This window comes from Tinamus guttatus, unplaced genomic scaffold (assembly GCF_059628265.1).
Source record: "Tinamus guttatus ecotype Peru unplaced genomic scaffold, ASM5962826v1 Tinamus_guttatus_pri_ptg000190l, whole genome shotgun sequence".
NCBI classification, from domain to species: Eukaryota; Metazoa; Chordata; class Aves; order Tinamiformes; family Tinamidae; genus Tinamus; species Tinamus guttatus.
This window is the reverse complement of record NW_028288724.1, coordinates 1,718,238-1,731,648: the sequence shown is the minus strand read 5'-3', so window position 1 is coordinate 1,731,648 and position 13,411 is coordinate 1,718,238. Positions and strand designations below refer to the sequence as shown.

Sequence of the window (13,411 nt, the reverse complement as noted above, 5' to 3'; positions counted from 1 at the left end):
TGCTTTGTGCATGCATGACCTGCAAATAGGGAAGTTGGAAATGTAGCATGAAAAGAATGCATTGCATATTGTGTATTGATGGCAGTTTTGACTGGGTGTTACAGAGGTGGAAGGACCTTGGCAGCAAAGACCTGCATCTTACATCTATCTATCTCTCCCCTCCCCGCCCCCCCTTTGTTTTTTGAAAGAAAGAACAATAACAAATACTTGTGGAATGGGGAGGAATGGAGAAATGGAGATGTAAGTAGTGAGGAAAGATTTTTTTTGAATGAATGAATGAATTGAATATTCAAAGAAACTGTGTTGCTCTGTTCCTCTCACCATGGCAGAAAGCACATTTGGATGGGGAATATCATGCCTGTGACTGAGTTTGTTCTCGTGGGATTTCCAAACCGCTATGAGGTGGAGATCATCTTCTTTGTGGTGTTCCTGCTCGCTTACTTAGTGACTGTCTTGGGAAATGCTCTTGTCATTGTACTGGTCTATACAGACTGCCATCTCCATTCTCCCATGTATTACTTCCTCAGCAATTTGTCCTTCATTGAGATGTCCATGACTTCCTCTGTTGTTCCAAAAATGCTGGCAAACTTCCTGTCAGAGAAGAAGACCATCTCCTCTGCTGGCTACTTTAGCCAATTCTACTTTTATTTCTCCCTGGCTGCAACAGAATTCATCCTCTTCACCATCATGTCCTATGACCGCTACGTGGCAATATGCCACCCTCTGAGATCACCATCACCCACCACCATCATGACCATCACCACTGACCATCATGACGGAAAGGGTGTGTGGCCAGCTTCTCCTGGGTGCGTGGGTGGGTGGCATGGTCTTGATCTTGCCATTAGCAATCCTGAAAGCCAAGCTGCCATACTGTGGTCCCAATGTCATTGACCACCACTTCTGTGACAGTGCACCTCTCCTGCACCTCGCTTGCACGGACATCTGGGTTGCTGAGTTGAGGGATTTTGTGGTGTCCATTCTCCTGCTTCTCAGCTCCTTGGCACTGACTGTGTTCTCCTAAACCTGGATCATTTTGACCATAGTCCGTATCCCACCTGCCCAGGGCAGGCAGAAAACCTTTGCCACTTGTGCTTCTCATTTCACTGTTGTTTCCCTGGGTTTTGGCATCTCCATCTTCATCTATGTCACGCCTTCCCACGCGAACCCTGGACACCTCAACAAAATCCTCTCTGTTCTCTCCAGCATTGGACTTCTCTTTTAAATCCCTTCATATTCAGCCTAAGGAATCAGCAAATGAAAGAAGCCTGGAAAAATGCTTGGCACCATTGTCTGGGGATTGGTGAGGAGGCCAGAAAGCCATGAGAATCATCGTGGCTTGTAGGAAGTCAATCCTTGACAAATCTCAAAAGGATCTCAGCATTCATGGTGTCTTCCGTCAGAATGTGGCCCGTTACAGCCAATGTTGAGGAATAGCACATCTCAAAGGTCAGCTACATGGCAGTACTGTTGTGTCAGGCCCCACCAACATTCTCCTGCACTTTAGGCAGTGATGGAGGTCTGTGTGGTGCTATGTGGTTGTTGGGCACAAAACAGTCTCCTAATCAGAACAAAAGGCTTTAAGACTGAAAGGAACAGAAAGACTACTCAAAATGGAGTGGTAAAATGAAAAGAAATGGCTGTCAATTTTTTATTACTAGTTTTACTAAATTTTCATCACATAATCATGTTTTCAAATGAAGTTTTCAAGTTTCAAATAAAGTGTTATGCTGGAGAGTAACATCAGTTAATGCTTCATCTTTGAAGTACAAGCTATAGCTGAAAGGAATAAGATGGGAGGCTCTCAAAAATTAGATGCAGAAAGAGAAGAAATTCTGAGGAGTGCCAGAAAGAGAGGGAGAGACTGAACAGTGAGATGGAAGAATTCAAAATCAGATCTGTGCCTCTAATAGAAAGATTCTCTTTTAAGGAAAGGATGGGAACAATGAGTAAAAATTCCAGTCTTCCTACTCATTCATATGCATAGGTAGGTAGATTAAGAATCAGATGCTGACCACTTTCCCCTCCTAAAACCCTATTTTTATCTCGGAGATTTGGCATTGCTAGAACTCCAAAAATACACACACACACACACACACACGCAAAAAAAAAAAAAAAAAAAAAATGGAGGTACGTATGCCAGGAAAACAAACAAAGAAATATTAAAACTTTGTGTGTTTGTGAATTCAAGTCTTCTCTTAGGAAAACTACCCTGTGGTTTTCACTTGGATAATGTGAATGCTTTTGTAAGTGTATATCATAAGCAGCTGTTCTCATCCTTGATTCATCAGAGTTTAAGGCTATCTGCTACATATCAGTCACTCAGCTAGAAATGATGTTGGATTTTCTGGCAGAAGTTGGCAAGTTCTCCTTCCTTGACTGTGCTGCCCGGGTGCATTTTGTGGGTTTACTGAGCAACACCAAAAGCCTTCTCCTGGATGCCATGTCCTGGGATCGCTGTGTGGCCAAAAATGACTCCCTGCATCATTCTCTCATCATGAGTGGAGGTTTCTGTGTCAGTCTGGTGCTCAAGCCATGGCTGAGTGTCCTACCAGAGCAGACAGGACAGACCTATCAGGTGTTCCCTTTGACTTCCTTGCACCCCATGCCATTCACCCACACCACCACAACCCCGCAGATTGGAACTAGCCTGGGCAGACACTTTCTGGAGCTGAGTGATGTTGTACGTCATCATCTTGGTGTTCAGCACCCTTCCCTTTTTCCTAGCAGTTATTCCTTATGCCAAAATCATTCAGACTGGTTCTGAAAAGGCCTTCAGCTGTGGGTAAACATGGAGCCTTTTCCATCTGGTGCTTATACCTTGCAGTGGTGACTCTGGCTCAGGCATGGCTGATACTTACAATGCTGAAAGGGGGCTTTTCAGATGTTGCCAAATACTTTGCCTTGGTTTATACAGTTGGGACCCCCATCCTGCCATCTGTAACCTCAGAAAAAAGGAAGTGAGAATTGTCTTCAAGAGATTGCTATAGAGAAAGTGATACTGCAAACTATGTAAAATAGTCACAAATAGGACCAAAAGTCCCAAGGAGGCATTTGGTTGCCCAAACATAGGCATCCCATTTTAACCTTAGTAAAATCAGGTGCCCCCTTGGCTTTGATTGCCCTCAAGATTGGCCAGGTAGCTTGAGTCATTCCTGACATGTCTGAGAGGCCCCATAGCACTGCTAGGTGATGGTATATCCCAGGTGCAGGACCCAGAATTTGTTGTTCTTATTGTTATTGTTTTCCATGAGGTTCCTGACAATCCATTCCTCCCACTTGCTGAGGTCCACCTGGAGGGCAGTCCTCACGTATATGACTTTTCCGCCTAATCAAGTAACATTTACAAATGTGATGACATTTGCATCCTCCAGATCATGAATGAACCAGTTAGACAGGACAGGTGGCAGTACAGAGCCCTGCATACTCTGCTTGCCACCAGCTTCCAGTTCAACACAGCCCATTCACCAAAACCCTCTGACCCTGATCATCCAATCAGCTTTTTATCCATCTGGTTCTCTCTCCATCCTATCATAACATCCTTACTTGTCTCCAAGAGTATTGTGGTGGACAGTGTCAACCCCCTTGCTAAATTCATGTTAAATAGCATCCATAACTCTCTGCTCCTACACAAGGTTAGGATTTCTATCACAGAAAACAATCGGTTCATTGGGGAGTGATCTGCCTTCAGTTAATCCATGTTGACTGTTCCCAGACATCTTCTCATTCATGTGGCCAGAAATGTGATCCAAAAACATTGCTCCATGACACACTCCTCACCAAAATCAGACTGAACAGATCACGGTTCCTCAGGTTGTTTTTTTGGCCCTTTTTGAAGATAGGCAGACCATACTCCTTTTTTTATATATAGTCTTTGAGATCTCCCTTGATCTCCACAACCTTTATCCCAAAGATGAAAGAGAGTGGCCTTGCTATGACAGTGGCCAACTTAGTGTCCACAGATACCATCCAATCATTTCCAGAAATGTGTATAGGTTTAGTTCTTGCACATAATCCCTCTCTCAGCATTGCTTTTGCTCTTCATTGCACATTGCTTTTCTCATCCGGATTCCCGAATCAAGCAGAAAACCTGGAGTACCTTATTGGTGAAGACTGAATCTAAGAAGGTCCTCAGACCTAGCTACATCTACTGTTACTCAAGCCCTTGCCCCATTCAGCAGTGAGCCCATGAGTTCCTTGTTATTCTTTCCCTGTTAGAGCAGTAGTAACTGCACTTCCTCATACCCCTGAAATCCCCTGCAAGTGGCAATTTTAGAAGAGCTTTGACTTCCCTTCCACCAACAGTACATCATCACACCATACAGTATTTCTGACTTCCTCCTCTGCAGCCTGCTCCTGCTTTTACCTCTTGCATGAAGACTTCTAATGCACCTCAGTCATGACTTCAGTGTTTAGCCAGGCTAGTGTCCTGAAATATCTACTGGTTTTACTGATTATGGGAATGGAACATTCTTATGTTTGGGGGGTGCTGTCCTTAAAGACCTAATGCCTTTCCTGACCCCCTTTGCTCTTCAGAACTGTCTCCCTTGGGATTCCACCACTACGCCCCTGAAGAGGCTCAAGTCTGCTCCTCTGAAGGTCGAAGTCTGCAGGATGCTACTGCCCTTCCTCAGTCCATTCAGGATCTGGCACTCCACACTCCACTATTTCATGGTCATTGCAGCCAAAGTTTCCACTGCTAATCACATCCCTGATCAGTTCTTCCTTGCTTGCGAGTACTAGATGCAATTGAGCACCACCCCTGTTGTCCTGTCTTACAGCTATGCTAATTTGTCCTCAGGCCCTCCACAAACCTTCTCTACTTCATTTCAATTAAAGTTGGAAAAAATAAATTTCCCCCATAAGAATCAAGGCCTGTGATGCAAAGACTTTCTCAGGTTGCTTGAAGATGTTTGCATCAACCTCCTCACCCTGATCCAGTGGTCTGTAAATCTCATCACAAAGCCACCCTGATGCTCACCCACAAGCACTCAGCCCCTTCTATATCCCATGGAATACGGGATATATCTCCTTATGTTCCCACTGCCCCTTCACACAAATGGCATCTCCCCATCGGTAACGTCCTTGTTGGTCTTTTCTGATGAGCTTCTGCCCTCCCATTTTGGCCCTGAAGTCATGCGAGTGAGACCATCACTTCTCAGGTATTCCAACAAGGTGGCACAGCTCCTGCATCTCCATCGCCTCCTATCTGTGCCCCAGGCTGCATGCTTTTGTGTGAATTTAGGCTGCAGAGCAGCAGTTGTGGCACAGAGCGCAGATTGGTCAAGGTGAAACCTGTTACAAAGAGCCAAGAACATCATGTGTGCAATGGCCCTGCTTCAGAGCAGAGACATGCTGGCATAGAGAGCAAGTGGCAGTAAATAATAAGTGACATTGCCATATAATTTTGTTAAGCCAGAGTCCATTTCCATAAAACCTATTACTATTTCCTTCACAGGAGTGAAGTGCATTCTGTCACTCACCCTCACCACCACTCGTTCCGTGACAGTCCCTCCCTAGGGGTCAGTACTTGGTCTAACTTTTATTCAACTTCATCAGTGATCAGATGAAGGAACAGAAGGCACTCTCAGCAAGTTTAGTGATGATTCAAAACTGAGAGGAGTGGCTGAAACAACAGAGAGCTGTGCTGCCATTGAGGGAGACCTGCATAGGCTGGAGAGATGGGCAGAGAAGAACCTCATGAAGTTCAACAAAGGGAGGGGCAGGGTCCTGCACCTAGGGAGAAATACCCCCATGGGTGCCAACTGTCTGGAAAAGTGCTCTGCATAGAGGGACCTGGGGTTCCTGGTGGACAACAAGCTGGCCATGAGCCAGCAAGGTGCTCTTGTGGCAAAGAAGGTCAATGCTTTCTTGGGGTACATTAGGAAGCATTTTGCCAGCAGGTTGAGGGATCCTCCCCCACTACTCAATCCTAGTGAGGTCACCTCTGGAATACTGTGTCCGTGTCCAGTTCTGGGCTCTCCAGGATGAGGGACATGGGAACTACTGGAGCAGGGCTATGAAGATTATGAAAGGTTTGGAGCATCTCTCCTATGGGGAAAGGTTGGGAGAATTGGGCCTGTTCAGCATAGAGAAAAAAAGACTGAGAGGGGATCTTATCAGCATGCACAAATTTCTTAAGGGCCATTGTCAAGAAGATGGAGGCAAGCTATTTTCAGTGGTGCCCAGTGATAGGATGAGAAGCAATGGACGCAAAATGAAACACAGAAAATTCTATCAGAAGTTGAGGAAAAACTTCTTTCTTGTGACAGTAATGAAGCACTGGAACAGGTATCCAGTTGTGGAGTCTCCTTTCCTTGAGGATATTCAAAAGCCACCTGGACTCAACTGTGGGCAGCATGTTCTAGGTGACCCTGTTTGAGCATAGGGGTTAGACTAGGTCATTTCCAGAGGTCCCTTTCAACCTCAACCATTCTGTGATTCCTTGTGCTATTCTGTGTTTGCATGTGAGTAACTGACCTTCAGTCTCGAGGGATTATAATAAGAATTTAGACAACAATATGTGTTATGCACACATTAGTTTTGGCAACAGGAGAGCCACTTCTTTCAGAGCCACTTCTGAGTTTGCAGAGTGCACAAAAGGGATCTGAATCCTGCTCCACCCCAGGGCTTGAAAACCTGGCATGAGATGCCCAGGCTGACTCATCTGAAGGATGGGTAAATGAACTCACTCCTTGCCCCCATCTAAGTTGGCTACATAGGTAAGAGGTGGGCATAGAGCCTCCCAGAGTGGGATAGTTCCATCTGTCCTAGATAACCATCCTCTGATGATACAATTTCTAATGCTGGCTTCAGTCTGATCTTGTGTTTCAGGAGACCATAGATAATTAGTTGAGTCTGCTTCAATGACCATTTCCCAGGAGGAGGAAGAGGGAGCAAGAGGAGAAATCAAGTCACACCTCCAGCTGTGCCACTCTTCCTAGCATGGCCAGGCTCCTGGGGTGGAGCTCATGGTAACCTGGCAGCAGTGTGTTCAGAAGAAGCTCCTCCGCAAAGAGCAGCAGAGCTGCGGACATTTCCTACAGGTGCCAACTTGAGACAAGGAAGATGAGTGAGACAAGTGAGACAGAAAGAAGTTAAAGATGTTCAGAGGTGGGAGGATGTCTGAGAGCTCCATGGTGAAGAAATCCTCATAGCCCCTAACACAGTAAGTCTCTCCCTTGCCAGGCAATGACCATGAGGTACCCTGAGGAGTCCTCTAAAGCTACCACATCCCATGGCCGATAGCATCTGCCAGGATGACTCTCCTCATTTCCCTGGTGCAGAGCAGGAGGTGTTTGGAGCAGGGATTCCTTGCCACACTGTCAGAGTGTCCCAGCCACACCAGGGTGCTGTGTGCCTGGGGCAGTGACTCTGCTGTCTGCAAGGGGCGACACTCAGCTTGCCTGGGGACTGCAGGGAGAAGCTCTGGGTGAAAGGAGAGACCCCCTGCAGGCCAGGTCCAGTCTCCATTTGATCCTCAGCATCCTCTCCCTCTCCTTCTCCCTTCTGTTTTAAGCAGAAATATCATGGTATTGCTCTGTGTTAACCATTTGTACATGCTGTTCCTGTTCTTGCCCTGGGACTGTCTGGCCAGTGTGAGCTTCAGATGAAGTTCAGACATCCACCCTGCAGAACATGAGATCCTCTGAGGAAGGGAGCAGAGTTTGCTGATGTGCACTTTGGTACTAGATTCCTCTGTGCTCAGTGGTGCCATTTTTTTCCTGGGGTAACATGACTGGAATGGTCCTGAACCTCAGAGGTGCAAGTACAGGGCAGCAGTGAACAAGGTGGATGGCCAAGGAGCTGTCCTTGCCCTGCATTAGCACCACAGTGACTCCTTTTGCTCCTAGGAATCACAGTGTTTCACTCAGAGTGCTGGAGCAATCCAGATGATTTCTATGTCCTGACAGCAAACACAGCACAAAATGGAGCTCAAGCCATGGAGCTCTGTGGCAGTTTTGCTGAGATGGGGAGAGATAAACAGTTTACTGCAGGGAAAGGAGTTAGGAGAAAGTTCTGCTCATGGCAGTCTTCACTAACCTGTCTACATCTCTACTTGCTTGAACAGCCCCTCTCAGTGCTGCAAGACAGCAGATGTCCAACATCAGCTACTTGAATGAGTTCCTCTTCCTAGCATTCGTGGATACACGGGAGCTGCAGCTCTTGCACTTTGCAGTGTTTCTGTGCATCTACCTGTTTGCCCTCATGGTCAATGGCCTCATCATCACAGCCATAGTCTACGACCACCACCTCCACACTCCCATGTACTTCTTCCTTCTCAACCTCTCTGTCCTGGATATTGGCTCCATCTCTACTACTGTTCCCAAATCCATGGCCAATTCTCTGTGGGACACTAGGGCCATTTCCTACTTGGGCTGTGCTGTCCAGGTCTTTTTCCTCTTTTTCCTGCTTTCAGCAGAATGTTCTCTTCTCACTGTCATGGCCTATGACCGCTTTGCTGCCATCTGCAGACCCCTGCACTATGGGACCCTCATGAGCAGCAGAGTTTGTCTCAAAATGGCAGCAGCTGCCTGGGGCAGTGGTTTTCTTATTGCTCTCCTCCACACTGCCAACACATTTTCACTACCACTCTGCCGAGGCAATGTCATAGAGCAGTTCTTCTGCCAAGTTGCTCAGCTCCTCAAGCTCTCCTGCTCAGACTCTTACCTCAGGGAAGCTCCTATCATGGTACTTACTGTTTGTTTAGTATTTGGATGCTTTGTTTTTGCTGTGCTGTCCTACGTGCAGATCATCACTGCTGTGCTGAGGATCCCCTCGGAGCAGGGTCGACACAAAGCCTTTTCCATGTGCCTCCCTCACCTGGCCGTAATCTCCCTTTCTCTCAGCACCCTCATGATTGCCTACTTCAAGCCCCCCTCCATCTCCTCCCCATCCCTGGATCAGGGGGTGGCTGTTCTCTACGTGGTGGTGCCTCCAGCAGTGAACCCCCTCATCTACAGCTTGAGGAACAAAGAACTCAAGGATGCACTGAGAAAATTGCTTCAGCAGGTACAATGTGAGCACCAGTAAGTGTCCCATGTGCATCTCCTCCTCATTCCCAGGGTCGCTGGCATCAAGGCTGTTGTTCATTTCTTACTGACTTTTCCCTATTACATTCTTATTAAAGGAAAAATTGTGTTTGTTCATGCCACCTGTCTTCATGGAATCCTTTGAATCTGACCCAGAGACCTTGTTGAAGCAGAAAGACAGACTTCTCCCTTCATCAGCAGAGATGTGGGGACCTCATAGCCTGCTAGTCTCAGCTCACTCAGATGCACTCAGTGCGATGCAGAGGGTTTCTCTTTGCGGTGTCTCTTTCAGCAATGACACCAAGGGCTTTGGCAAGTCAAGATGGGCTGAGAGCACGGGTCCCATGTCCCTTAGGAGAGCACAGCTCTCCTGGCCAGAGTCAGGGTGTGATCTCACGCTCCTTCCTGCAAGGGTGCCAGCCTTGTGTCTCTGTGGGCTGGTCTTTGTCCTCTCCAGTGCTCCAGTGCTCACAGTGGAGTGGGAGTGGAGAGGAGGAGAGCCTGGATGCAGCCTGTGGGGACAGACCCTCTGCTCTTCAGGACCAGGCCCTCATTGCTGCAGCAGTCATTTCCTGGCTGCAGCCTTTGCATGAAGACTACAGTTTTCCTGCAGACACTTCCACTTCCAGCAGCAGGACTTTCTCTTTTCAGGGCTGTTCTCCTCATTCCCACACTCTCCACTTGTGCTCTGGTGTGTGTATACAGCCCAAGAGCAAATCACAACTTGGTGGTACGGTTATGTTTCCGTTGGATTCCTGTGAGTAGTGACAGGGGCAGGACACCTTTAAAACACAAGGGGATCTCCTCAGACACATACCTGACATCTTCTTGAGAAGATGTAGTTGAAAATACACCCAGATCAATAAAAGGGTCTGCTGCTCTGCCTGTGAACTTAGCGGACTGCAGAGGACAAGCTCATAGTCCCTGTGTGATCTGCTAGTGACCACAGGCTAGATCCAGGCCATGAGCTTGGGGCAGACTGCTCTGTCCTTGGTGCAGCAGGAGCTGCTGGACTGACTGCAGGGCCAGGGCTCTCATGCTGTCTTTGAGAGCATGGTGGGCATGGAGAGACGTGCAGGAGAATGGAGATGGCCATTTGCCACCGCACTGCTGGGGTGAGGAGCCAGTTCTGGGAAGGGCTGATATGAGGGGCTGCTCTGGGAGGATGGACTAGGCACAGCTTCCCCAGTGTGTCCCTGCTACACAGGACACAACCTGGGCTCTGCTCTTCTGCACCCTGCATGTCCTGGTCCCTTTTCCAGAACATCTGCATTTGTCAGGTGAGCAGTCTAGTGTGTGCTTGCACACTCCAGTTCACACACACAGGAGCTGAATGGCAGCATTTTTCTTCTTTCATGACTGTGTGCACCTGTGCCAGGTTGAGATATTTGGTGTGAACTGCTCAGGGGGAGGTAACAGGTGGAAAAGACTGACAGAGATAATGAGGCTTCAAAACAGGTGGGTTTTGGGTTGGGGGTAATGGCTGCAGCTGATGAACATCTCAGTAAGACCATGATTTACAAACACCTTCCAAGGCTGTCTACTCCTCCAGGTTAAACACAATGCTGGGTGAGGGGTGAAACCACTCTCAATTTCTATGCGAGATTTATCTTTCACCAGTTTGTGATGTTTCCAACAGGAGACCCATTGTGGCACCACACTGCAGACCCAGGGAATGTGTCCCAGGACTGAAAGCAGAATTTCACCCTCCAAGCATGCTGCAAAAATGAAAATGCTCTCCATACTCACAGACCTATATGTATCTCCCACACAGACAACTCTCTTTTCCAACCATCTCTTTGACTTGCAGACAATTTCACAGGGGCAGACATGTTCAGACAACAGAGATTTAGTTTCTTCAGATTTCTTTCCATACCAGAGGCTGATTCACACAGACTCCTTCAATCTCAAGTCAAGTTTTCTTTCTCCCGCAGATATAGAGGGGGGCCAAGTCCCTGTGAGGACAAGGTTTTGCAAGTGTGTGTCTTCTTCCTGTTGCCTGAAGAAGGCAGGCCTTTGCAAGAAGACATCACATGTGTGAGGATGACACCCAGCACATGTTTCTTTGCTTGCTCATCCTGACCCAGAAGCTCTGGCCCTCAGGATGCAAGTCACTCTGTGCAGTTATCAGTGGATTGACAGCCCTGGGGAGGGAATGTTTGCAGGGACATTGACCTTTGCAGGAGATACACAATAACTTTGTAAAGATGCAGTCTTGATTATAACAGAAATCTTTAGAAAATGTCAATAAAAATAGAAAAAGAAAGAAACTGAGAACATGATCTAATACAAAGAATGTATTTTGATACACTTTTCAGCTTTTACAAAACTTTGTGTTCCTTTCCCACTCTTAATTTTGTTTTATTTTACTATACTGGCTTTGAGGATGAGAAAACTATTGTGATTTGTGTGATTTTTTTTTCTTGTTCTGAAAAGGAAAGTTATTATCAGAGCTGGTATAAGATGCAGTCACAAGATCACGGATGTCTGGTGTCATTGTAGGGGCCCAGGACTCCTTTGCCCAACCTCCACCTGCACCTAGAGGGCTCTAGTCTCCCACATGCCCTCTGCAAGTATTGGCAGCCCCAAGTAGGTGCATTAGATGTAACAGAGCCTCTTCAAGTGTCACAGGATGCTTGTGGTTAGACACTTGAGCTCTGCCTGAAAAGCTGAGGAGTGGTTTTCAACATTGAAAAAATGTTGAGCAAACACCCTTTTGTCGGATAAAAGGGTTGAGTAATCCTAATGTCATTGGTGTCCCATGCTGAAATTGTGGAAGTTTTCAGCCAGCCAATGAATTTCAGGAGAGAAGCATATTGATCCACCCTTCAACTTGTGTTACCACTGCTATATCTTTTAAACTGTGGATGTAATCTCTACATTCCTCAGTTGAGGAATGTATTTTATTTCTTTATCAACTATACAATTTCTTTTTATATTTATAGTTAAGAAGAAAACTTCCTGCGTCTGCAACTAGTTGTCTAAGGAAAGCAGGTGGGAATTGGTGTAGAGGAGCTGCAACATTCAGGTACAGACTTGAATGGAAAAAGTTATATTTTAACAGGAGAGATGCAAGTCCCCAGTGGCTGATTAGGGAAATGGAATGTTGGGATGTGAGGGGAAAGTTTGTCCACTAATCCTCATACTGAACATACTGCTTTTCCTACATGTCCAGATTTCATTACAAGACCCTATGGGTCAATATGAATTGGAGATATCATTTATTCTGTAAGAAAAATAAAGAGAGCTTAAAAAGCAGGTATCCTTCTTTTCAGGTGCTCACTGGTATGTTCCTCTGGTCTATACACTGCTGAAAACTCTCCAAGTAGCCATCAAGAATTGAAGAACTGAAGAAAAATAGGAGAGTCATGGGTCCTTAGAGCTTTGTAGCACTTTAATGACCCCTTGGGTGTATTTGGTGCTGAGTCCATGAACCTCACATCCTGAGAGGAGATTGAACAAAGCCCTCAAGAAGCTGAAGTCAGAAGAAACCCCAAAAGCTTCTTGGAGCATTAATGGGTCCCATGGAGGGTTGTTACCAAAGAAGGCTCCCCAGGCACTGATAAAGCAGGATGTTATAGGTGCTGATTGTAGATAGACACAGGCAATGTATAGGTGGTTCTGATGGCAAGTAAACCTCCACATGCTTTATCCAGTAGACTGAGCAGGCACTGACACCCAGCCCATGGGCAGGGTGATCCCTTCCTCCATATGTTGCTCAGGGCTCTTTCTGGAGGCAGTATGAGGGTAGGGACATGCAAGGACAAGTGCAGGACAGCAATATGGCACCTCCCGAGTTCCCTGAATGTGAGGAAGCTATGAGGCCACAGGGATTTAAGGAAGCAGCATCTTCTTCAAGGCCTCAGTGACAGAGATAGACAAAGAAAGTTCTGTTGGGTCCTTGCAGCTTTGGCAGTGCCCATAGCAATCTCCACCACAAGCTGTCATGTGGTGTCCCATATCTGTGCCTGTTTCCCAGAACACAGCAGACAAGCCAACTGCTCTGTCACCTTACTCGCACCCATTGCCCCCTCTACCTCTGCTCATGTCTCTCTGTCCTCACTTGCTTCTCCTTGAAACACAAAGTCACAGAGATCCCTCAGAGAGACCTGGAGCACCACAGGCACAACATGGCAAGTGCTGTCTCCTCTGTGTCACTAATACAGATTATAAAAGGGTCAGGTTCCTGAAGTCATCACTCTTGCTCCATTTCTCTCTGCACTCCCCAAGAGGGTTATCCGTTCGTCACTGCCCTCTCAGCCTTACCACCCAAGCAGCTTTCTATGCATGAGGTTGTGTAACCCTCTAGATGGTAAATTCCTAAGTTGCTTGCAAAACTATGGTAGGAGACGATGTCAAACCCCTTGCTAAATTCTGGATAA

General features: G+C 46.8%; 1 protein-coding gene across 1 annotated transcript; it reads left to right on the top strand.

Moving 5' to 3' along the window:
- Nucleotides 1-354: 354 nt before the first annotated feature.
- LOC148594901 (olfactory receptor 6N1-like) lies at nucleotides 355-9,327 on the top strand. The gene is made up of 3 exons (XM_088523504.1): nucleotides 355-806; nucleotides 8,847-9,009; nucleotides 9,322-9,327. Exons 1-3 carry the CDS (start codon nucleotides 355-357, stop codon nucleotides 9,325-9,327), a joined length of 621 nt encoding a protein of 206 aa, XP_088379630.1.
- The last annotated feature ends 4,084 nt before the right edge of the window (nucleotides 9,328-13,411 follow it).